This window comes from Glandiceps talaboti, chromosome 15 (genome assembly GCF_964340395.1).
Source record: "Glandiceps talaboti chromosome 15, keGlaTala1.1, whole genome shotgun sequence".
NCBI classification, from domain to species: domain Eukaryota; kingdom Metazoa; phylum Hemichordata; class Enteropneusta; family Spengelidae; genus Glandiceps; species Glandiceps talaboti.
Genome location: NC_135563.1, coordinates 16,125,100 through 16,151,444, shown reverse-complemented (window position 1 = coordinate 16,151,444; position 26,345 = coordinate 16,125,100). Strand labels below are relative to the sequence as shown.

At 36.2% G+C, this 26,345-nt stretch overlaps 1 protein-coding gene across 3 annotated transcripts in view; it reads left to right on the top strand.

The window, feature by feature from the left end:
• Positions 1–26,345, top strand: part of LOC144446137 (protein FAM193A-like) — a 42,453-nt gene that overhangs the window by 11,754 nt on the left and 4,354 nt on the right. For 2 of the 3 annotated variants that reach the window (XM_078135856.1, XM_078135858.1), the window contains exons 2-13: positions 13–60; positions 6,710–6,904; positions 10,601–10,684; positions 12,740–12,989; positions 16,021–16,286; positions 18,439–18,623; positions 18,944–19,031; positions 19,592–19,797; positions 22,289–22,561; positions 22,975–23,443; positions 24,502–25,438; positions 25,870–26,077. In XM_078135856.1, the coding sequence (XP_077991982.1) occupies positions 13–60; positions 6,710–6,904; positions 10,601–10,684; positions 12,740–12,989; positions 16,021–16,286; positions 18,439–18,623; positions 18,944–19,031; positions 19,592–19,797; positions 22,289–22,561; positions 22,975–23,443; positions 24,502–25,438; positions 25,870–26,077 (3,209 nt within the window). The remainder of the gene's footprint in view (positions 1–12; positions 61–6,709; positions 6,905–10,600; positions 10,685–12,739; positions 12,990–16,020; positions 16,287–18,438; positions 18,624–18,943; positions 19,032–19,591; positions 19,798–22,288; positions 22,562–22,974; positions 23,444–24,501; positions 25,439–25,869; positions 26,078–26,345) is intronic. The other variant, XM_078135857.1, reaches the window with a different exon arrangement.

Sequence of the window (26,345 nt, the reverse complement as noted above, 5' to 3'; positions counted from 1 at the left end):
CTTTCTTCACAGATTCCAGCAAGTAGCAAATCGGATCTAGATTTGGATAATATTCCACAGGTAAGCCAAGGTCCTACAAAACACAAACCATAGGGAAAATGAGACTAGGATATTTGCGTTGTGTGATGCAGCCTTATCAACCACTTCTTTCAGAGATGTCCCAAAACGACATATCACTCAGAGTATTGTGTCATGCTAACTTTGCATATATATTAGACCAGATATTGTTGTGTTGTGTCGTGTCGTGTCATGTTGTGTTGTGCAACCCTATCAGCCACCTCTCTCAGATAGAGAGCCCCAACACTGCCTATCTTTAAAAAAGATAGATACACTATATTGTTTTGTACAGTCATATCAGCCACCAATTTTAAGAGATAAGGTGGACAGCACTTGTATTGTACAGATGAAGGCAAATATGTGTTATAGTAAACTGTGCATATGCGTGAGATGTGTATTCTTTATGTATTTCAAAGGTTTATAACTACAGAATTCCTTGAGGTATAATATCCCTTGCTCCAAGGTATTTATTTTATTATTCAACCCACACGACTGACTTACTCTGTCCTTGAACTTGGTAGTATAAGGTTTAAAAAGATGAATTCCATTTTGTCTGTTGGAATTATAAATGTTTTCAACTCTTCTTTGAAAAATGGTTGTATAATTTAAAAGTGTTGATATACAAAATAGGAGAGACAAGAATACAAATGATAGATTGTACACATACATATAATGATTTAAATAAAATAGACTATTAAAGTATGGATTTATTTGCAGGCACACACACAAGCCATGTGTTATCAGTACAATTTCCATATACATGTACACATGTACTAGTTTTTGCTGTGGTTTTGTGAAATAAATCGTCCCTTGTTATGTCATTAGTTTAAGTGACTTGTGTTAAACCACAAAACATAAATTTCATCTGACGAGGTGATACTAGGTCAGTATTAATACTAAGTACAATATACAGCTGCTGACCATTCACTGTCAGTGAAAGATGTTAACCAGTTGTGGTATCATGCATAATTCATTGCCAAGCTCAGCCCATTACTTTCAAGACCTGGTTTCCAATTTTTCGGTCATCATACTGTAGTGGGACTGATCCTTTGATGAACTCATTTGAAGGCTGTAGTCTATAAGATATGACATGTTCAGCCACCCTATCAGCTACCACTTGCAACACTGTAGTATAAAGTAATACAATCATAAAGAGAGGGCTGATTATGACAGAAAGATACGAGGTATCTTACAATCTGTGATATCAGGGAGGATGATTTGACCCTCAGCCAGATAGGACACTGACTGGTACTGACCCTAATCTACCATGCCTTAGTGGCAAAATATCTACATACATGTACTGTATAAAACCAATATACCTGATAAAGACATATAATGTTATCAATTTATTACGCAAACAATAAGTAAATTATTGTAACTTTTAATATGATTATCATAAAATCTATTTTCCACAAATAGTGTTAGTTTTATGCCTATAATTATAGCATATGTCTAGCAGTACAAGGGATTCTCCAACTGTTCATTTCTGTGGACAGAATTCTTCACATTTCTACTATGCATGTGTAATCATGCATTCACCAATAAAGACATCAATTACATAAAATCTAAAATTTCAGCGGCTACGAAGATAGATGCAGTGAAATGTTATGAAGTATGTGTAATTTCATTTAAAAAATGATTAAATATTGTAGAGTAAGATAATTTGTTAGTGTCACTGACATTCGTACTTATTGAAAATGAAATTATTAGAAAAAGTTACAGAACGTCCCAGGGGGACGTATATTTGTTAGTCTCTGGGATGAGGACTTATGGATTGGGTTCTGTCCGTCCGTCCGTCCATCCATCCGGAGCTGTTGCGTGGAGATGCCTGGACTTATTTTTTTCAAACTTGGTACAGGGGCAACATGCTATCAGGGCTCGAAATTCGCGGTAGCCCCGCGTCCACAGACTACCAATGTCTGTCTCTGGGCTACCAAATTATGTGAGTGGTAGCCCAATTGGGCTACTAAGTTATGAATGAAACTGTGACACCCTGACTCCGACACCTTCCCGGGCCGGGGGCCTCCGAGGTCGCAGTCCTGTGGGATGCGTTCTCGCCAAAATTAGCGTCAAAATCAGTGCGTCTTTTCCAAATTTGCATCCACACTACATGTATATCAAATGTACACGAAATACATGTACACTGTACACGTCATTCTTCCGTTCATCGTATACACAGCTTGTACTTCCAAAATGTCACAACAAAACATTTATATGCAACAATATTCTGCATAGCGATTTAATGTTATCTTTCTGTACTTTCAATTTCCCATGGTTATCACTCTCTGGAAATCTGCTCTCCGGCCCGGGCCCTTCCGGTTCTTCTCAGAGTCGGGGTACAGTACACTCTCGGTACAGCACTGCTGCAGTAACTAAATTCCATAAAATGAATGACAGCTTTAACTTTCAACTTGACAGAGACACAGTTGTAATGGTGTTTGATACAATTTTATGCTGATGAGAACTGTTAACTTGGTATACACCTACAGATTCGTTTATTCTTGAACGATGCCTAAAACATTCCGTGTGTAAACCATGCTCACGCAACCCCTGAGAGCATGCAGTGGTGAATGGTAAATTCACGTAATGTATTCGATCTAGTAGTAGTAGCAAAGCTCAAAAGAAAGTTGAAGTTTTAGTGAGAATGAAATGGTGACATGATGATTTGAATTTATCTTAGTGAAGTTTTCAGCATGGACCGTCTGCTGATGTGGTCTTAGACTCTGTTTGATTATCTCTTCGCCCATGAATGGATCTAGGGGCTTTGCCGTAATGGCCGTCATGTATTAATACAAATCCTGTCTCACCCATCTGTTAATAAGTAACCAATCACGTGAATAGATAATGATAACAGCACATAGTTTCTAAACTACCCAAGACGTAGTCTCCACATCAGGAAATGGCCATGGGGCTTATGAAACTGTTTATACGTTTTCCATACGTTGAATCATATTCAAATTTTACAGGTCTCACTGCACCAAGAGATTTAGATAATAGTTACAAGTACGAATTGCGACTACATGTTTTTTCTTCATTGCAATGATAACCGTACGTTGTAAATGACACGGCCCCAGAGACACATACATGCAAAAAATTGTGTCCCCAATGTCAAATATGGCATGAAATACACACAAATAACGTGTTAACGTGACTCTTAAGTTATTCAATCAATCATCGAATTCAATACATCATATAGTTACATATATACACAGACACCATTAATTTAGGAATGCATGCATATGGGCTACCAGTCATTGCTCTCGGGCTACCAAATTTAAAAGATGGTAGCCCACCTGGGCTACCAAGAAAAAAAACGAATTTCGAGCCCTGGCTATGCATATGCACATCAATTTGTTTCATGATATGATCCAATATGGCTGCCTAGCAGCCATTTTGTTTGCGAATTTTCCCTATCCAAAGCCATAACTCAGAAATGCTTGAACAGATCTCATTCAAAGTTGCTATTAGGACAATGTTCTATGACATACATGTGCATATTCATTGTTGTCGTGATATGATCCAATATGGCTGCCTGGCAGCCATTTTGTTTGTGAATTTTCCATGTCCAACGCCATAACTCAGACATGCTTGAATAGATCTCATTCAAAGTTGGTATTAGCACAGTGTTCTATGACATACATGTGCATATCCATTTTCGTCGTGATACAATCCGATATGGCTGCCTGGCAGCCATTTTGTTGGCACAGTTTTCAGAGTAGTGATATCAAGAAATCGAATTGTAATTTACCCAATCATAGCGGGCACTATGTCATTCTCAATGACTTGTTAATTTGTTACATGTAAGAGCCATGTTTTAACAAAGTTATGTCTAGTCTTGTACAATACTTTAGGGAGTGTTGTAGGAGAATGAAATGAGCCTGTATAGTTGAAAAAATGCAATACATTACACTGCTATGCCAATTTGAATGGCACATAGTGAACCACACATAATACTTGGAGGGGGGGGGGGGGACTATCAAAATGTTAATGAAAGATGGTGCAAATATGGAACATATTCAAAGTTTAAAGTTTAAAGAATTGCCTTGAAAGTAAACTCATAAACACAACTAATACATATATTAAAATGTTGCAGTTTAAGAAATATAATAATTTGGAGGCCAGTTGATAATAAAAACTAAGTACTAATAATTAAAGAATAACAACTCCTTACCCAATACCCATTGTATTGAGCAGTCACATTCCAAAAGTATGAGTGTAACTCGCACAGCAAAACTGAACAAAGGCAAATGGGTAGAATGCAGAATGCAACAATGAGGCTTGTATTCAAAAAGATGGTCAGTAAATATGTTTACACTGAAGAGAAATATAACATGTTGTTCCAGTCTAAAAATACTTCTGTTATACGTAATTTATCTAAATATATATTATTTTCAATTTGAAAGAGGTCAAATTGGTATTTTGAGGGATCATCTCCCACTGTGTCATTATGACAGAATTATGGGAATCATATTTCTTGTAATTTTCAGTACCTTCTAAGGTGTTATTATTTATTTTGATACATGTACATTTGGTGGCCTATTGTATATGAATAGAGTATTATAATATGTTCAAACATGCTAGGTAGTACATAATATATAAAATTAAAATATATCCATAGTTAGAAGTGAATAATTTATGTAGTATACCTAATATGATACCTGAGATCTCTTCGTACAATTCCGACTGCTGTACATGTAAATATAGTCATATCCTGTCACATTCTATTTATTTATAGTGATTGGTTTAACTTATACTACATTTATCATACTATAGTGTTATTTATTATGCACATAAAGAAGGCATGTGGTTTATAGTTGATAGTTTAAGATGTTATACTTTACTTCATGTGTATCAACTGCAATGTTAAAAGGTCAGAGGTCAGAGTTGACCTGGATAAATTCATGGCATAGCACCAAGAATGTAACTATTACCTAAGTGAGTGTTAAGGATTTTATGTCCATTACTTGAGACCAATGATGGGTTGTGGTCATCAACATGTTTAGTTTGTTATCAATGTAACAATAACTGTCAGGTCGTTGACCCAGCAATAGTTTCAGTGTACTTGTAATATGTAACAATACAAGTCATGTATTACTATGTAAAACAGAGTTTGAAATTTTAGATTCATAATTACAATCTTCAAGTAAAAGAGTCTGAAGTTAGAAATTCAAATATCATTTTTTTTGTGTCGTTATTATAACATTCTTCTGGAAAATAATAATGAAATGATAAATAACCAATTATAGTTTTCATTTAACTTGAAACCATAAATTAATGGTAGTCTGCATAACTGACAGCAAAACAATGATGCTGTAATATGTACATGTATTTAGAATGCATGGACAATATATCATGTAAGTTTCCATATACAGAGTTTTCAACAAAGTATGATTCTTTGTTTTGTAATCAGTTGACTAGTTGGATGGACTGATATAGTAGGAGTAACTATAGATATGACATTTGCATGTGTCAGGAAGATCATGTATCAGGTACAATGTATAGAGTTATAATAGGCCCCTTAGAATTATGTAGTTTACATCTAAGTCTGAGCATCCTTGTAAGTTCACTATCCTAAAGGTGCCTAATTCATGTAGTTACTGTGATGGGTGTTTTGGGTTACAATAGGCCTAGAATGATGTAGTTTACGTCTAATTATCCTTGAAGTTCACTATCCTAAAGGTGCCTAATGCATTCTAGTTACTGTGATGGGTGTAATACGAATAGAGGACATTGGAAAGATGTATACACACGACATGCCTGGCCTTGTTTGTATCATCTAACCTTCAGACCATGTGTGTTTTCATGTGCTGGTGAAGTGGAACTGATCCACTGATAAATTAGGATGGACACAGTCAATGATCATAAATCTCTCAACATCCTGTGCATGCAATTATTGACTGCATCACTCAGTTTCCTTGTGTAATACACTTGATCATTGTTGTCTTTTAGTACTATTATGTAACATGATTAAAACTCATTCCCATGGCAGAGAATCTCCTAAATCTTTTGCAATTGATTACACAGAGACTTGAATCAATTACAAAAAAAAAAAAAAAAAAAAAAAAAAAATCACCGCTTCATGTACAATGCAAGAGAATATTGTTGTGATTTTTACATAACAATTGCCCACTTAGACATGGATTTGTATACTGCATGTGTATGTTTTAGAAAAATGTATTACTATTATTATTATTAAAGGCCCAGTCAGATAAAGGATTAAAATTCAGGCATGAAACACAGTTGTCTGGCAGAGCTATAGAAAAAGTTGGCGTAGAACAAAACAATAATCTTATTTAATCCTTATAGTTCCATTGGTAAGATAACACTATAAAGAAAACCGGGGATTGCATGTTGTCTGGCCAGTAGTTAACTAACTTTCACAATGGAATCTCACTTTTTGTGGGGACTATGATATTTATAATCTAATATGTTATGACTGTTTACTTAGAAGTTTGTGTACACTGGTTATTCATAGCCCTAGGCATGTATATATATACATATGATAATTGTAAAATTTATAAATACATGTACCCTTCGTGGCGAATAGAATACTCTGGTATACACAATACTTACACATTGTCGGTTGTTATCAAATTATATAATTGTGTTATTTCGATATACTATACATTTGTTCTTTTATTTCATTTTACAGCCTTTAACTGGTATGCCTAAGAGCAGTACACCCTACCTAGATGGTGAACGGTGTCTATTATGTCGTTGTGAGAGACCTGATCCACCTAGTAAAGTGACTCAAGAGTCAGAAAATACCAGTAAAACTGGAACTCAGACATCAGGATCTACCACTAATACTTCAACAGCTACTGGTGCAGCTCATACCATTTCACAAGTAAGTGTTAAAACTACACTAGGGAGTGTTTCTACTATGGTAAAATATCAAACTACAAAAAAAATTAACAATTTTACAGAGATGCAGAGTTTGAATAAATGGCTTCCTACTGTCATGAAAATACAGAGCAAAGAAGAAATATGATTTGTTTCGTGTGGCTGGCCTTTTGTGCTGTGCATCCATTTACAATAATGAGCTGTACATGAGTGAGTGGCCTTTTATGCATGGAATCCATTTGAAATAATGCCAGCACAGAGCTGTACATGATCACTATAGTGATACGTTATACTTGGAATATAATTTACTGAAGATTGTCAGTGAGATGCAGTACTCTCTGTTTCAAGTCAACAAGGTCACAGAGTCGAACCTACAAGGTGACTGTTTTCATGCAGGCACTGGAATGTGTCTCGTTGTCATGATATACTGTTTGTACATGTATAGATCCATTATGTCATGCTTGTTACATGATGAATAAATGAATGAATAGATAGTCAGGTATTTTTCATCAATAGTTTATGAGAAAACAGTGAACACTCTTGCTATCATGAATATATTTTATTCTGCCAGATTTCCATGAAGTGATTATAAATATAGCTTCCATAACCTTTGTTAGATAATGTACTAGTAATAATTCTGAGGAGGGCTTGGGAAACAGGTGTGAGCTATAAAAATAACTCTTTGGGTCAGATGCTGTCACAGACTTGATAAAAACCAGCCACTGATAGGGGTGACCCTATGTTTTTTTAATGTCTCTCATTACTTCAACTATTGGTCGGTGGGCCGGTCAATTTAAAATTTAAAAAAAGTAAAAAATAAATTTAAAAATCAGCTTCTTCATATTTCTCAACCTCTCCTTTTCTTCCTCTCCATCTTCTTTTTATTGGATCCCTGGTAACAAGCCCTTTCCTAGTTTCTCTACATGATTTGCATGTTCTCAGGCCCCCTACTTGTACAACTTCCACCATTAAAGAAATGCTGTGCTTGTGAATAAGTGTCACCACTGCTGCCATGACTGTAGATAACATCAACAGTCCACACACTTGCTTATTTATGCCAGAGAGGAAGCTGTTCCATAAATGTTAAGGGTGGGGAAAAACATTTTGATGTCAGAATTGAAAATTTTGTTTAGTCAGAGAAACAGAAATAAAATAGGGTCACCGTCATGTACTTCCATGGATCTATTCCCAAGTGGAATTTATTGTTGCCCAAATCTTACATTAAAAAGACAACTAGGGAGTCAGTATAGGCAAAGGATACAGATAGATTTATATAGACCCTCTAACATAGTTACAGGTATCAAAGTGAAATACCCCAATCTCAACTGTTTTGCCGCAGTCCTCAGTACTTAAAAGTAGTTGCCTGAGTAACACGAATTTGTGAGATACTCTGCTACACACTGTATTGAATGGAAAGAAAGGATTTACTGAAAGTAGATAGGATACATTTGTATCTGAGTATTGATATATGGAACTGAATGCTCAACAATTTGAAGTGTTGTGCCACACAAAGACTAGATACATTTGTAATTCATACTTTCAGTGAGAGTGGTAATCGTGGACTTTTTAAAGATGCATGTAGTGTTGTAGATAGTCGAGCAATACTCAATATACAGTAGTAATTCTGAAAGTGAACATACTTTTAAGTTTTAAGCATGCCCCACCCTCGCCCATGCCGCCCCACCCACCCTCACACCTGCATGTTCATTGTACCCCACACCGTCTTTTCACAAATTGAGAAGACAGGTATGTATTTCTTCAGGCTTCTGGCTTGACAGAAAGCATCAACAAATATCCACAACGATGAAGCTTTAGTCTTTTTTCTCACCTTCAAATTATAGTTCATAGCAAATTATATCTCTAAGTAAAACCTATAGTGCTTTATCTGATTGCTATTTTTATATACAGTATAACAGTGTTAAACATCTCCCAAGGGGTTAGCTGCCTTTGAGGTTGAGTGAGATCAGTCCTTCAATATATATCATCAGTTTATTGACATACAGCAAGTGAATCACACACAATGATTCATGTAGGAAATGACAACACACTACTATACGTGTTGTTTTGCATTTCTTCACACATTCATTCAGTACTCGTGTATGAAAAGAGCAACTCTCTGTCAAGTTATTCACACCATTAAGTTCTATATTCACTGTAGTGCAAATCACAAATTGTATCTTGACCTGTTTTAATGACTGGATTAGAACAGGATTAATAAACAATAGCATAACTCGACCTGGAGTAGTTTGAATGTATACCTGTATGGGTTTGTAAGTTGCCTGTGTTGAGACTGTGCTCTATCACAGCATCTGAGGCCCTAAAGGTCAACATTTTTCTCAGTAACTCTTTCTGCATATGCAATGTATCATATCTTCCACACATTTTAGTCAGATTTAGCCAAATGAACCATTTCAGCTACAATTTTCTATAGATTTCTGTTGGTGTAAGTGACTACCACCTTATAAATTTGGACTATTGCTAATTTGGTAGTCTAGATACAATATTTATTGGTCTACATTTGTATGTGTCGTAGACTACTGCTAATTTGGTAGTCTAGATACAATGTTTGGTAGTGGATGTGTGAACTACTGCTAATTTGGTAGTCTAGATACAATGTTTGGTAGTGGATGTGTCCTGGACTACTGCTAATTTGATAGTCTAGATACAATGTACAATGTTTGGTAGTGGATGTGTCCTGGACTACTACTAATTTGGTAGTCTAGATACAATATTTAATACTATGTGCCCTGGACTACTGCTAATTCCAAGCTCTGTGCAGAAAATGGTCTTACCCAGTACACTTTTAATAATATTGCCACTATAGTGAAACTTGTCATGCCCTAATTCATGACAACTCTCAAAAAACAACAGCAAGGATAGATTTATAATATAAGACTGATTTCTTTTCAATGTATATAGCAATAAAAGGATTTTCATATCAGGCAAACCCTTTCTGGTTACAATATTTTTTGATATCACATTTTCTATCTGTTTAATCATAATATAGCAGAAACCTAGAAGTGTGTATCTTAGACTGAAAGATCCATCATTGCTTGCACTCATGTAACCACAAGCTGAACACACACATTGGGGCTTGTGGGTACATAACATATATTGGCTTATTTCTAGACTCAGAGATTTAGTCACATGACTAAAACTAAAACTCTTACCATAAGTAAAAACAATCAATGACAGATCTTTCAGTCTATGTGTATCTGTAATGTTTACATTTCTCAATTATTTCATTTTCTGTGTCTTTAACGATGTCAAATTGCAAATTGGGATTCTGAGATTGACTCTCCTGAAAGCAACCATTTAAGTTGATAATAACCCCAGCTCTCAGACATGGGTATTATTGTCATTTAAAATTGATTTATCCCCAATTGGCATGATGGATTTAGTATGACAGTGATGTCACTTTACATTACAATCACCATTACCACTAATAATACTAGCGTAGGATTCATTGAGTGCACATCTCAGATGTTTTCATTTCAACTCACTTGTACAAAGTAGGTTTCCAGGTTTACTACTAGAAATCTACATCATATTTCTGTCTTTCCGTACACAGACATTTGAGTTCAAGATACTGTACATTTAAAGAAGAAAAATACTATGTCGTAAATGTAATATTAAATAAATACATTGTAGTCAGTGTTGGTTCATTATTTCATACCAATTTTAAATTGTATATTTGCAGCAGCTTCCATTGTGGGTGTGTCCAGACTGTAGAAGGACTGTGGAGGAAGAAGAGAAGAAGGCAGCATTGCAACCCTCTTTACTGGTAAGTTGCAACTTGTATAGAACGGTGGTTATTCATTGTCTGTGATGCAATCTGAGGGAATATGATAGGGGTGGGGGGTGGGGGTGGGGGTCTTACCTATCCCTAACCTAACCTCTAATCCCTTGTTAGTCCCCGCGGACGAAGTCCGGAACGGGGACTTATGGATTGGGTTCCGTCTGTCCGTCCGTGCGTCCGTCCGTCCGTCCGTCCGCAGCCGTTTCTTGGAGATGCCTGTACCGATTTTTTTCAAACTTGGTACAGGGGCAACATGCTATGGCATACATATGCACGTCAATTTGTTTTATGATACGATCCAATATGGCCGCCTAGCAGCCATTTTGTTTGTGAATTTTCCCTGTCTAAAGCCATAACTCAGACATGCTCACACAGATCTCATTCAGAGTTGGTATTAGGACAGTGTTCTATGGCATATATGTGCATATTCATTGTTGTCATGATACGATCCAATATGGCCGCCTGGCAGCCATTTTGTTTGTGAATTTTCATGTCCAAAGCCATAACTTAGACATGCTTGAACAGATCTCATTCAAAGTTGGTATTAGGACAGTGTTCTATGACATACATGTGCATATCCATTTTCATTGTGGTACGATCCAATATGGCTGCCTGGCAGCCATTTTGTTTGCAAATTTTCCATGTCCAAAGCTATAACTCAGACATGCTTGAACAGATCTCATTCAAAGTTGGTGTTAGGACAGTGTTCTATGACATACATGTGCATGTCCATTTTCATTGTGATACGATCCAATATGGCTGCCTGGCAGCCATTTTGTTTGCAAATTTTCCATGTCCAAAGCCATAACTCAGACATGCTTGAACAGATCTCATTCGAAGTTGGTATTAGGACAGTGTTCTATGACATACATGTGCATATCCATTTTCGTCATGATACGATCCAATATGGCTGCCTGGCAGCCATTTTGTTTGTGAATTTTCCATGTCCAAAGCCATAACTCAGACATGCTTGAACAGATCTCATTCAGAGTTGGTATTAGGACAGTGTTCTATGACATACATTTGCATATCCATTTTCATATTGATATGATCCCCCATACCCGACCAATCCTTTATTGTTGTAGGCATGTTCCATGTCCGACAAGCAGACACAACATATCTAAGTCTGTTTGATTTAGGTTCACAAGTGTTGTTGCGTGATCAGAGTAGTGCTAATTCCTTAAAACCCAATCATTGCGGGGACTATGTCATTCTCAATGGCTTGTTTGAATACTAATATGTAGTGTGATTTTTTTTGTATAGTTAGTCCATTGTTCTTACCCATCTGTTTCCACATTCTCTATCTCAACTCAATACCATGCACGGTTGACTTAATGTTTGAACTCACTATCGAAATAGAACTGTCATTTTGTACATTTTAGCTTTCATTGATGTCCATAGAGACAACATTAATTTATTGATGGGAGGAGTTGAACTCTTTCTCATGTACTGCTGAAACCTTATATGCCTAAGGAAATATTAGATCACATGGGATTAGGCCAGAAGTTTAAGGGTGTGATATATGTCTTTATAGTATGTTATGATGTGGTCAAGATGTTTTGGAAGTCAGATTTGTGTTTAGTTGTTTTTTGCAAGTGAAGACAGATGATAGGAACAGACATTAAAAATGTGTTAATTAATATCTTTGATGTTAAATAGTAGCTGTCTGCAATAGACAATAACATTTACAAACCAGTTCATCACTTGAAGTCGGGTTGCCTGGTTCTATTCTGACAATTTGTAATACGTCAATGTGTCTTCAACTTTGTATGTATTCAACTTTGTACATTCATGTATCACTCTCACAGCCAGCTGTGTTCAAAATAGTGGTTACAATAAAATATGCGCCCTTTTGTCACCAGTTGGGTTTGACCATGTTAAAAAACAGTGGATAGTGTACTTTGTGCCTTTTTTTTCACTATTAGACCTCAATAGAGTAATAGACTTCATGCCTTGTTTTTAACTACTGGATTTTACAGTGGTCACATGAAAAAGAAAGACAGTGGCTAAAGTGTACTCTGTCTCTGTTTTCATCTCTAGACTCAAGATTTGTTGTTGCAGCCTACAAATCAACTACTGAGCACTGTTCAAGACATGGAGACAGCCTTAGACAGTGGTATCAGTATTGAACCCACTACTCCCAATGGCTCCATATGTAACTGTGAAGCATGTACAGAGAGACGCCAAATAGCAGCTGAACATGACAAGGAAACACAGCAGTTACAGTCTTACTGGATTGAACTAAGACATGCCGTCAGATGTGTGTATAGAGAAGCTGGTACAGCACTTGGTAAGTACAGTAACGGCACACATTGCTGTCTCACAGCCTTTTCAGAATCAAAGAAACAATGCAGCCAAAAAGGTTTTCTTTGTCGTTTCTTTTACCTTTACAATGTAAATTGCTTTCAGTTCTATCCTGCTTATAAGCATTTTGATATGTGAATGAGTTGATTTGACATATTATTTGAGTCTATTAGTTCTGTCTGTCTCTTTCTGTCAGCCTGTCTGTCTGTCTGTCTGTCTGTCTGTCTGTCTGTCTGTCTGTCTGTCTGTCTGTCTCTCTGTCTCTGTCTCTCTCTCTCTCTCTCTCTCTCTCTCTCTCTCTCTCTCTCTCTCATTCTCATTCTCATTCTCTCATTGTACTTCAACTCAAAAGGAGATACTCCTTTTAGTTTGAAATGACAACTTGTTCACACCAATATGACATGATCAGTCACGTGGAACTTTGGTCAGAACCTGTCAGAAATGGGTAGAAGCAAACCATAAACTTACAAAGTGATGAATGACAGTTTCCATTGTAGCATGAATGCTCCTTGGTAAAGGAATGATAGTGTATACCATGAATGTGACCCCACTGTACACACATTGAATACTGATTAAAAGTAAAGATAATACCATAATAATATTTCCTATGAAGTGCTTAGAAATGGACATATTATAAGTGATTAACATGCACTTCACATAAAGTTTTGTGATTATTATAAAATAAATAAACAAACTACAGCTTGGCCTCATGAATACATTTTGCTCTATTTGTATTACAATTGCAGTATTGGCAGTATAAAGCCTAAATAGGGCTGCTACATGTAAAACGTGCCACATGCACAGTTAATTGGGTATTTCCTTTGTCCTTTTGTGTCAAGTTCAGTTATTGACTGGAGTGGACAGGACCATATTGTTCAAGTATTGATGTAATTTAAATGAGGGACAAATGATTTATATTGCAATTGGGAAACCTGATCTGTTTTCATGTACTGTCTGTTTATCATCTCTGTTGGGACTTGGTGTGATAGTGTAGTAGATAATCTGTGTGGTCAATTCAAGTGTGAATACAATGAAATAGTGCCCATGTCAACAACTCTTGACATTCATGGTTTCTGTCTTGTAATTCTTTACACTGAGGAAGTGGTTTACATTACAGTTGTGTGTGTGTGTGTGTGTGTGTGTGTGTGTGTGTGTGTGTGTGTGTGTGTGTGTGTGTGTGTGTGTGTGTGTGTGTGTGTGTGTGATATTGTGTTGGTAATCATATGTCACATTTTGTTGGTATGTCTGTGTGTGTTACATTGTGTGGGTATGTATGCACATATCACATTGTGTGGGTATGTATGTACATGTCACATTGTGTGGACATAAAACCTTCAACTCTAGGTAATTTGGACAAACAATCAAATGTACATGTAAGTCCAGTGAGGTTTGATCTGTTTTTACCAATGACAGTGAAAGTGTAGAGCTAATAATATGCATGCAAGCATTACAAAGGAATTTTCTGGTAGTAGTTCAATGCCAGTGTTTACATTGCATGGTGTTGCAGTGTTCAAAGTATGAATCAAAAATCACATGTATATCTCCATTTATTACAAAATTAGTTTTATGTGTTTGATATTATTTTCCCTAATGTTTTCCTTATTCAGCCAGAAAATTATTGTTACATAAGGGTTCTATCAGTGCTCACTTTCAACTTGTAGTGATAAGTCCCCTTATGTGACTTGAGTATCCATTGGTTTTTACAAAGAAACATACTTGGACATACTACTCTGTATCTGTGTCATATACCTGGTATATGTATGCTGCTGTTACTTCAATAGTTGTCACCATTTTTGACAAATTAGGGACTTGCAAAGATTCATGATTATTATCATGTAAAGAGAAGGGCCTATTGAAACAATTAATCAGCAGGCAAAAATAGATAATTGACAAATTGATACATAAAAAATGACAAAATTGTGTAAAGATATTTGTTTGGGATGAGATGGTTGTTATCTGTGGTACTCCATACTAAATATTTGTTTATATATTATTTATTTATTTATGTAATAATTATTTATGCATCCGTTTTGGATCAGGGGCTCACTGTTATGTTGGAAACAGCAGTGGCAGTAAAGTTACATGTTAATACATATATGATATTTTTATAGCTCAAAGCATGTTTGAGTAAATGTTGTCTGTTCTGATTTAGTCTACTTTTACTAGCACTCTAAAACTGATGTACGTTTATTTTGTTTTAAATGTAGGAGATAGAAATAACAGTTATTTAGGTAAATAATACTATTTATAGCGGTTATTGACAAGTGACATCTGTCACCGAAGATAGACATTGTGTTAGATTCAGGACATGTCTTGGGGCCATAATGTCAATAATGTAATGGTAAATTGATGTGCCAAATATACCATGAAGACAGTATGTACAGTAATTAGAAAATAATACTGACATTTCTCATACACTGATGACTCACTCTAGAGTGAAGTCTTGATAGCTATAAAGATACTAGGGGTGGAAAATTTGTAACTTACCCTGAGGGTGTGCCACTTTCCATGTCATAGCAACAGTTCTTGTATGGATCATGTTGTGTTATACTCAACTGCTAGACAAGCATGTGACCTAGATCTGGTGAAAATTGCCAGCAGAACTGTTTTCCAGATTAATCAGTTGCCCAACAACCTATGATCTGACGTACAATGCCAGCAGAGTTGTGTTCTCTCGAACTTGTAAAAAATTTGCCAGCCCACTGACGACCTAGATATACCACATCTGGTAATGAAAATTACCAGCAAAACTGTTTTCCATTGACCATTTCAGATTTCATAACCTTACTAACTGGTTGCCATAATATTTTGGATAGATTTGTTAACTACCAGTATACCAACCAAAACAAATTAGTTAATTCAAACTTTTTTTCAGCATGTAGCCTCTCACCCACTACTTAGAGATTTATACTTTAATGTTTACTTTTCTGATAACCGAATGCACTTTCTTTTCTCAACATTTCTTGTAATGGGAATGAATTTCAGTTCATATATCTATTTCTGTTTTATTTGTACAGAGGAAGATGTGTCTACCAAACTTGACATTGATCGCCTTGAAGAGCTAGTACACAAACTATGCACACGTGATCCCCATCAACTCTTCCAAAGGCTGGAGTCACAAGGACGTGAATATATCATTGAGATGAAAGTACGTTTATTAAAACAGCTATCTTCTGGTCACAAGACACCCCAGCAGGCTAAACAGTTTGTCAGTATGCTACTGGAGGAGTATGGAGCATTGTGTTCAGCTGCCCAAACATTGGCTAAGATACTTAAAGAATTGGTAAGTCAATCAATCAGCCAGTCTGTTTTTCAGTTGGTCAATCTCAGTCAGTCAGTCAGTCAGTCAGTCAGTTAGTCAGTTTTCTAATCAACCTTTTCAGTCAATCTGTATTAGTTCATCTTAGCCAAGTAAGAAGTTCATCACTCAGACAACCTATCAATAAATTTATCAATCATTTAATTGGTCCACTATCAATCAGTCAATGAATCAGTCAGTCTACTAATCAATCAGTCTAGTATACATGGGTATCCACCAATCAATCACTCTATCAGTCAATCCTTTTACCAATCAATCAATCAATCAGTCTACCAATCAGTCAATCTATCAAAATCAAATGACAAACTGCAGGGTAATGCCAAGTAGCATGTTACAAGAAAATATAATAAGATAAAGATACAATTATTTCTTAATGTATGAAAAGCAAGGGTGGAGTATGGTCTGCCACCACCTACATTGTAGGACACATCACCTCACTGTCAATTATGATATCACTGGATAACAAATATGTGATTGAAAAAAAATGCAATATTGGTACATCATCCTTATTAAAGTTTCACTCTTACTTTATTTTTTACCTGAGGACTCAAACAAAATTAAAATGCTCACTAAAAATGGAAACTGCATATTATTTCTATCAATATAGACATGTTTCATTAAGTGTAGTCTGTTGTGTTTACTTTTAATAATCATGCTCTATTATCTAAAACCAATATGAAACAGACTTCTAATATTTCATGATCTGTGTAATATGATAGGTTGAGAAACAGTTCTCAAGATGTATTTATATATATGATATGATATGATATGAAACATCATGGTATGACAGACACTGGATGATAGACTCAGAATATTATACATGCACTAGCCAGGTTCAACAAAAAATATGGAATATACACTCTGGTCGTTCTACATCACAACAACGCATGTTCTACATCACGACAACGCATGTTGTATGTCATGACTACATTGTACATGTCTACAGCATTGGTTCTGCTGTGTTCAAAATATGAGCTAAAACGCTCAAAATTGGCATTATTTTTGCAGATTTTTTTTTATATTACCGGCGAAGGTATATTATTCCCCAATATTGTCTTCATTCAGCTGGAAAATAGTTGTGACCTAAGGGTTGTGACTACTTGTCTAATGAATTGTATCGACAAGGACCCCTTAGGTCACTCATATTTTCCTTGTCTGAATGAAGAAAAATATTGGGGAATCTCATGAATATATAGCATTGCAAATGTATTATGTATAGAATATACAAAGAATCCAAACCCACATCACCCCCACCCCACCCACCTGAAAGTAAATGATAAAGATTCCACACGATTACACTTTTTAGAAATGTTTTTGTTCATATTTAATGTATTAATATCAATATTCACCATTTTAATAAAGTTATTAAATGTGGATTCTCTGTATTGAGGACAAATGATTGGCACTGCAAAATTGATTACAATTTTAGTATGTGTTTAAAATTTTGTAATGAAATCTGTTATATAGATTTTCTGTCTGTGTTGTTTGACAACATAGTGATGTATGATTACATATTCCAATCTGTGTACACTTTTCCAAAAAAGAAATACAGTATATATCAAGTTTTGTTCTTTGAAAGTTATAAAACAGCATATCAGAATTGAGGGTTATGTGCAGCTTAGAGACGAGTATATGACTGTAAATAGTGTTCACCTTGAGTATGATAGTGCAAAATGAACTCTTAGTGAAAGGTCAAATGTAGCCAAGAAGCCATTGAGTTCTTACAAAAGAGGCCTTGTCACTATTAGTCAGGGACAAGTAGTGACACAACCCTTATATCACAAATAGTTTGTGGCTGAGTGAAAAAATATTGGAGAAAAATATGATTACGCCTGAGAAAAATGGAGAAAATAATGGCACTTTATATAAACATAGACTCAGAGTTCAAGCACCATAAAACCTATGACATAGACATGCTCTATCATGACATGGGATATAACCCATATTTTTTGTACAAACCACATAAAACTTTTTGCTGTTATGATCTTTGTAGATATTGTATTTTCAATTTTGTGTGAATATTATACATTTGATAAAACATGAAAGTTGTATATCTTTATGAAAACTTTGTCAATTTGAAACTGATATATTTTTTATAACATTTTGTCATCAACAGGAAACAGAGCATCTTCAAAAGTTCAACCTAACATGGGAGTTGAATAACAAGCATCTTTTTCAAAGTGTTGTATATGTGGACCCTTTGGTACAGAACAGTTTACCTATGTTGATAACTCAGTTAAGACTGGGAGCTGCTTCAAGAGATTCCTACCACCAGGATACTTATCCTAATTTACTGCACAGGTAACACATCACCTTGTACGACTTAGTTTGTGTTTTTCTGGAAATCGGTTTGATTTTCCATGGTGTTAGCAAACAATTTCGTTTCATGGTCATGGTGAAAGTTATATCCATTTTCTTTATTTGACCAATTTACCTTAAAAAATCAAAGTGCAAATTTTCATTCCTAACTATGAACCAGAATTTCTTAATTTTCATTAAAATGTTTTTTTTTACAAATTTTACATCTTGTAACCATGTATTGTCTTTATTTTGTATAAAATGATTAGTTTTAAGGTGATATATCATGTTTCTTGACTCAAGAACGATGTGTGTTTTTACAGGTATTTGAAGTTTGATGATGAAATGTCAGTAGTCTCAGTGGTGTGGAGAGACTGTCAACAGTTGATGGAAACTTACAATGATGAACAGGTCAGTCAGGGTTGAAAAAGTGTGTGTATTGCAACACTTCAGATGCTATAATGCCACTATTGTATGAACACTTTTTCAAAAGCATGTTAAAATCTTCAATAACATGTAGAGTATCTCCTTGTGTTTCGTATAGTCTTAGAACTTAGCCAAGCCTGTCATAAATAGATTTCATGCTGATATATGATCTGAAACTAAGGATTGAACTCCACTTCATACCACATACAGTGCCACAGAGATAATTACTGCTATGTATTTTACTACATCCAGCTGAAGAAAATACATAGACGAGTGCTGACAAACCATCAGGAGTATTTTCCAACTAAATGAAGTAAACTAGTGGAAAATAATATAATTAGTTTACATTTCATTTTCACAGATAATAAAACAGATAGAAGGATAGATCAAAGTGTCCTTTCACTATGAATTTTGTCTTTGAAATTCACAACAATGATAAAAGTATTGTGTTCTTGTATAATTTTATAATCCAAATGTAGTTTAACAGATAATTCACTATATTCATTTGATGTTTAGTAAAAAATGTATTATTTTTATTCACTCAGGCAACATTGAAAGCTAAACAAAGGATGCTGAAGGAGGACTGGGAGTTTTTTAAAGCCCAGAGGAGAGCACTAGAAGCCCAAGTCAGTCAAAAGACAGGAAACAAGCCAGCTAACTGCCCGGATTTTAGTTCTTTGTGGGGCCAATTGTTAGACGGGGAAAAACCATCGGAAAATGATCTTCATTGCACAACATGCAAACGGAAAAGGTAAGGGAATTCAATATTGTGTTATGAGCATTGCACAGACATTTTTATCAGTGGAAGTACCGATATGTTATCTTAGAGTAGATGGCTATTCAAAGAGATGACAGTATTTCCTGTTTGTGGTAGTACAAAACTATACACTTCATCTGTGCTTAATTCATGACTGTAGGAATCTGATTTATCACTTTATATTTGTATTTTTCACTTTTAATTATAGTAGACCTCTGTTATCGATTGTTTTGTTTATTTTACTCGCTTTTGTTTCATTCATTTTGTTGTTGCTGTTAGACCCTGAAGAAGACCTCCTGTGTGAGGTCAAAATGTTGGTAATAAAGTTTCAAGTAGACAAAAGGACTTGTCAGTTCTTTTACCAAAGTTAATCTATTGCTAGATAGCAGTATTTCCTGTTTGTAGTAGTACAGAACTGTACACTTCATCTGGGCTTATACATGACTATATTAATCTATTGCTAGATAGCAGTATTTCCTGTTTGAAGTAGTACAGAACTGTACACTTCATCTGGGCTTATACATGACTGTATTAATCTATTGCTAGATAGCAGTATTTCCTGTTTGAAGTAGTACAGAACTGTACACTTCATCTGGGCTTATACATGACTGTATTAATCTATTGCTAGATAGCAGTATTTCCTGTTTGTAGTAGTACAGAACTGTACACTTCATCTGGGCTTATACATGACTATATTAATCTATTGCTAGATAGCAGTATTTCCTGTTTGAAGTAGTACAGAACTGTACACTTCATCTGGGCTTATACATGACTGTATTAATCTATTGCTAGATAGCAGTATTTCCTGTTTGAAGTAGTACAGAACTGTACACTTCATCTGGGCTTATACATGACTGTATTAATCTATTGCTAGATAGCAGTATTTCCTGTTTGTAGTAGTACAGAACTGTACACTTCATCTGGGCTTATACATGACTGTATTAATCTATTGCTAGATAGCAGTATTTCCTGTTTGTAGTAGTACAGAACTGTACACTTCATCTGGGCTTATACATGACTGTATTAATCTATTGCTAGATAGCAGTATTTCCTGTTTGTAGTAGTACAGAACTGTACACGTCATCTGGGCTTATACATGACTGTATTAATCTATTGCTAGATAGCAGTATTTCCTGTTTGAAGTAGTACAGAACTGTACACTTCATCTGGGCTTATACATGACTGTATTAATCTATTGCTAGATAGCAGTATTTCCTGTTTGTAGTAGTACAGAACTGTACACGTCATCTGGGCTTATACATGACTGTATTAATCTATTGCTAGATAGCACTATTTCCTGTTTGTAGTAGTACAGAACTGTACACGTCATCTGGGCTTATACATGACTGTATAAATCTATTGCTAGATAGCACTATTTCCTGTTTGTAGTAGTACAGAACTGTACACGTCATCTGGGCTTATACATGACTGTATTAATCTATTGCTATATAGCAGTATTTCCTGTTTGTAGTAGTACAGAACTGTACACGTCATCTGGGCTTATACATGACTGTATTAATCTATTGCTAGATAGCACTATTTCCTGTTTGAAGTAGTACAGAACTGTACACTTCATCTGGGCTTATACATGACTGTATTAATCTATTGCTAGATAGCACTATTTCCTGTTTGTAGTAGTACAGAACTGTACACTTCATCTGGGCTTATACATGACTGTATTAATCTATTGCTAGATAGCACTATTTCCTGTTTGTAGTAGTACAGAACTGTACACTTCATCTGGGCTTATACATGACTGTATTAATCTATTGCTAGATAGCACTATTTCCTGTTTGTAGTAGTACAGAACTGTACACTTCATCTGGGCTTATACATGACTGTATTAATCTATTGCTAGATAGCACTATTTCCTGTTTGTAGTAGTACAGAACTGTACACTTCATCTGGGCTTATACATGACTGTATTAATCTATTGCTAGATAGCAGTATTTCCTGTTTGTTGTAGTACAGAACTGTACACTTCATCTGGGCTTATACATGACTATTAATCTATTGCTAGATAGCAGTATTGTCTGTTTGTAGTAGCCTTGTATTTGAGAGTGTGATATCCCTAAAGTTTAAACCATTCATGACAGTAGTCAGGGTATAGTAGAATGCGAGTGGATATGTTATGTTGTATTTGATATCAGAATGATGATTGATGTTTTGAACTTTGTCTGCAATAAAGAAACATTTGAATGAGTTGATGAGTTCTTCTTCAGAGACTGAAGAAATAGCATGGCTTATGATAAAACATTACAACATTGCAAACACTGCAGTAATATGAACACCCATGTTTCACATGATGCATCCATATGTCACTTGTCTAATAATTATATGAATAGGTATGTGCCTTGTTGTCACAAGCTACAAAGGTCTTCATGAATGTGACATTTTCTCCCTGTAGGTGTCCGTGTGATGAGTGTAGTATATCTCACATGATTACTTGACATGGCTATGACCTTTTCTCTTCTCTTCCCTGTAGGTGTCCGTGTGATGAGTGCAGTATATCTCACATGATAACCTGTGGTTTGATAAGTCCTGAGTTATGTAATGACCTGGGTGTACCCAATAACAACTCTCAAGGACCCAACCCTACAGATTTGACCTCCTCATTTACCTCATTAGATGCACTACATCACCTATCCATCAACCCGCCAGATATATCCTCATCCTCATCATCAGAATGTTCCTCACCTAGGGGGTCTGATGACATCATTCCTATCTTCTCAAGAAATGACCTTACAACTACATCAGGGTAAGTTGATAATCAGTGCATTCTACATGCCATCAGTGTTTTTGTTAAGGATGGTATTTAAGATCAATTCAAATCTACCTGAGTTCCACAGCTGTTTGACCAAGGTTCCTAGCAGTGTTTTTATTAAGGATGGCAAGTTGGCAAAATCTACCCGAGTTCCCCAGTCATTCTACCAGGGTTCCCAACCTGTGTACAGTATTTGTTCAGGGTGGTAAGAAGGTAAAGTCTGCCTGACTTCCCCAGTAATTTTACCAAGGTTCCATATTTTGGGCACAGGGATATGTTGGTAATATCTACTCCAATTTATGTTGGTCTGTATCTCTATGTGTGACATATACCTGTTCTTCCTTGCTGAGGCTTTGTAACTCTGATAATTCCTACATCTATACGATCTTTGTTTGAATCGTTTCTAGGTTGGATTCACCCGCAGAACATCACTCTGGGTCTGAAGATCAGAAAGAAGAACAATTAGATTCAGATGATACCTCCTCTGTTCATAGTCACCGTGTCTATCGACGACGACCACTAGAAGTATTATTGTCCCAAAATGGGACCGAACTTAGTGGTGAGCCTGATGCATTGGAGGGAAAAGACAACGAGAATGCAGGAGGAGGTGTGGAGGAGGATGATGATGATGATGATGATGATGAAGACGATGACGATGATGAATGTGAAGATGATGAAGGTGATGATGAAGACGAAGATGATGATGATGATGACGATGATGATGAGGAGGAAGAGGACGATGAGGATGATGAGGATGAAGATGACGAGGATGAAGATGATGATGATGATGATGATGAAGAGGAAGAAGAAGAGTGTGAATGTGAGACATGTACTAGAGAGGAAAATATTAGTGTGGAGCCCAAAGTTGAGAATGATGTAAGTTAGACAGTCTTCAAGTAACTGTATTGAACCTATTTACTGAAATACTGCAGAATTGTCAAGAGGGAATGAGCAAATCTGCCATATTGAATAATGCATCATGGGATATGTGACATCATTCAGTGCTGTAAACAAACACTGGCATAAACAATCTATCATATTGTTTGTAAAAGTAAATAATCTAGTCTTAGTTAGCTGAACCCTTGCAAGAGGGCTACCCTTCCAATCACCCCAGATTAGGTATTATTATGTATGTACCAATGATTGCTTGCACCAGTGCACTCGCATACGTCTGGTACTAGTATTTGCACTACAACACAGTACTAAAATCATTTTCGCATAACTGTATGCATATGATATGCAAATAAATGCACAGTCATCCTTGTATACAAGTGTGTGATCATTCAGTATGATTTTTACAGTACTTTTGCAGTATCAGAACCCCCATGACAGAGTGCCAGTATGGGTACTGGGCTTGGTGGGGGTGGGGGGTGGTGTATTTACACTCGTGCTTGTGGTGGTGTTTTCTGCTGTACTTTCATTCCCTGCACTCATGAAAATAGTGCTGCAGATAACACCACAAGTACAAGTGTAAATGTCCAGAGTATGCCACACTTGCACTCACGCATCATAAGGTTCTGTCATATTAGTTATTACTGAAACTACAAATAACCTAACAGTGATTTGCGTTAGGGCATGCTCAATTTGGATTGTAAATAGGCTATTTACAATCTAGATTTAGTTTCTCTGTTACCTCTTTTACCAACATGTCTCAGTGTAAAGCATTTCTATTTTGACTATCTGTGCACTTCATTTTAAAACAGTGAAAATAAGGAAATGGGTATAATAGCTGTGAACAACAAAAAATTATTGAAAGTTGGCCTAAAAGGGGAATTTTTAGTCAGTGTGTCGTGATGATGGCCTTTAGTGTGGGTAGTTTGTATTGACAGTCATATGGAGAACAACATTTCAACTTAGTTTGTGCATATTTTTATCATTATCTTTTCACTTTGAACTGTTGAATTGAAAGTTTTCTCTCTTTTTTTTCTGTACAGCAGGACAAGCTAGACAAGGTAGAGAAACCATGTGAGTGTCATGTCTGTGCAAAGGAGTTGGATAAGAAACTTGCAGCTGCCTTACAAGAAGCTGCTACATCACCAAAACCAGCATCTTATTACCTCTATCCTCATCTACACAACCCAACAGCTGCTCACCTTCATGCCCAACATAGTCCAAGTTCTATTCGCTCTCTTATTCACCCTCACCTCTATTCATCAACCTCCCAAAATATCGGCAACCCTGCAGCCATTAACCTATCGGCATTAAGCATGGATATTAGTTCCCAGGAAGCATTGCATGAACATATCTACCATGCATATGGAGAGTGGGACAATGCCTATGAAAGTGCCAAGATCATGTTAAATGCAAGAAAACTTAGTGGTGATAGTGGTAATGAAGCTGATAACCAGTTTATACATCCGACAAGCACAGCACAGTTTCCAGTTAGTGTTCCCATTGAAAAGAAAGACGGGCAAAGTGCAAATCCAGTACCATCTGGGCAACAGCAGCAACAACAACAACAGCAGCAGCAACAGTTACACCAACATCAGCATCAACAACAACTTCAGCAGCAACAACAACATCAGCAACAACTGCATCAACGGCAGCAGCAACAACAACAGCAGCATCAAAAACATGTACATCAACACCAGCACAAGGAAACAAAACTTGATGAGAAGAAGAGCAGCAGTCAGTGTGGGGAGCATTGTCCAGATAGACATCGAATGGTTCTCAACCAGCCGTCCGGGAAAGGGGAGAGTGGAGTCCACTTTGATTATTGTGTTCGCCATAACCAGTTTACTCATAGTTTAAACCCCCAACAGTCACTGCTACATCAACATGACAAGCTACCCAGTAAACTAACACCAGAGTTATTAAGACAAGCTGCTATCAATCACGCCAAGCAAGCAGAAGAAGCACGCAATGCAGCTGGTAAGTCTCTTTCCAATGTAATGCTTTAAATGAGAAAAAAGTACCAAAGGGTGTAGTAATCATGAACATGTCACTGTAAAACTTACTTTCTCAAGTCCCCAAATCATTGTATAGTTACTCAAAACTAGAGTTCAGTACAAGAACTAATTATTATTACATTTTACCGACCTGATGAATGCATTTTAGGATATTAGAGTTTAATCCTCTTTGTTTTAGGGTGGGGGATAGGGGTGGGGGATTTCTTTTTGTGGGTGGGGGTGGGGGGGATTTCTCTATGCACAAAAAACTACAAATTGAGAATTTAAATCTTTCAATTGTTGTACAAAACTAGATGCAATCATCAGCTAATGTATTTTGATTTTGATGTGACTTGTGTCCAAAATATTTATTCTTTTGGTTTTTTTCCTATCAATTTGTGTGTTCTTGTTCAGGTGGTCATGGACATAGTCATGGTCACAGTCATGCTCACGGACATGGACACGGACATGGGCATACACACCAGCATACACATAACCATGGGCATCAACATCAGAGTTGTGTACATAGTCATTCCAAACTGGCAGGTAGACCTTCTCCAGGAATTATAGATCCAAATACAGGGCTATGCGGCAGTGCTGTTAATACATCTAACATGTCAAGGTAACCAAGATAATATGTTTTTGTACAGTTAATTTCCTCAAGACAGCATGAGAGGTCTCCTGAAACCCTTCATGGATCATCCTTACCCTTTTTAAAACAAGATCTCCACAAACCTTGCCAAACATGGACATTGGTTATACATGTTGGAGGTCTCCTGAAACCTTCTTGAGACAATCCTAACCTACGATATTTTTACCAAAGTCTCCTTAATTAAAGCCATCTTAGACCATCCTAACCAATGACATTTAAACGTCTTATGGAGATTCTC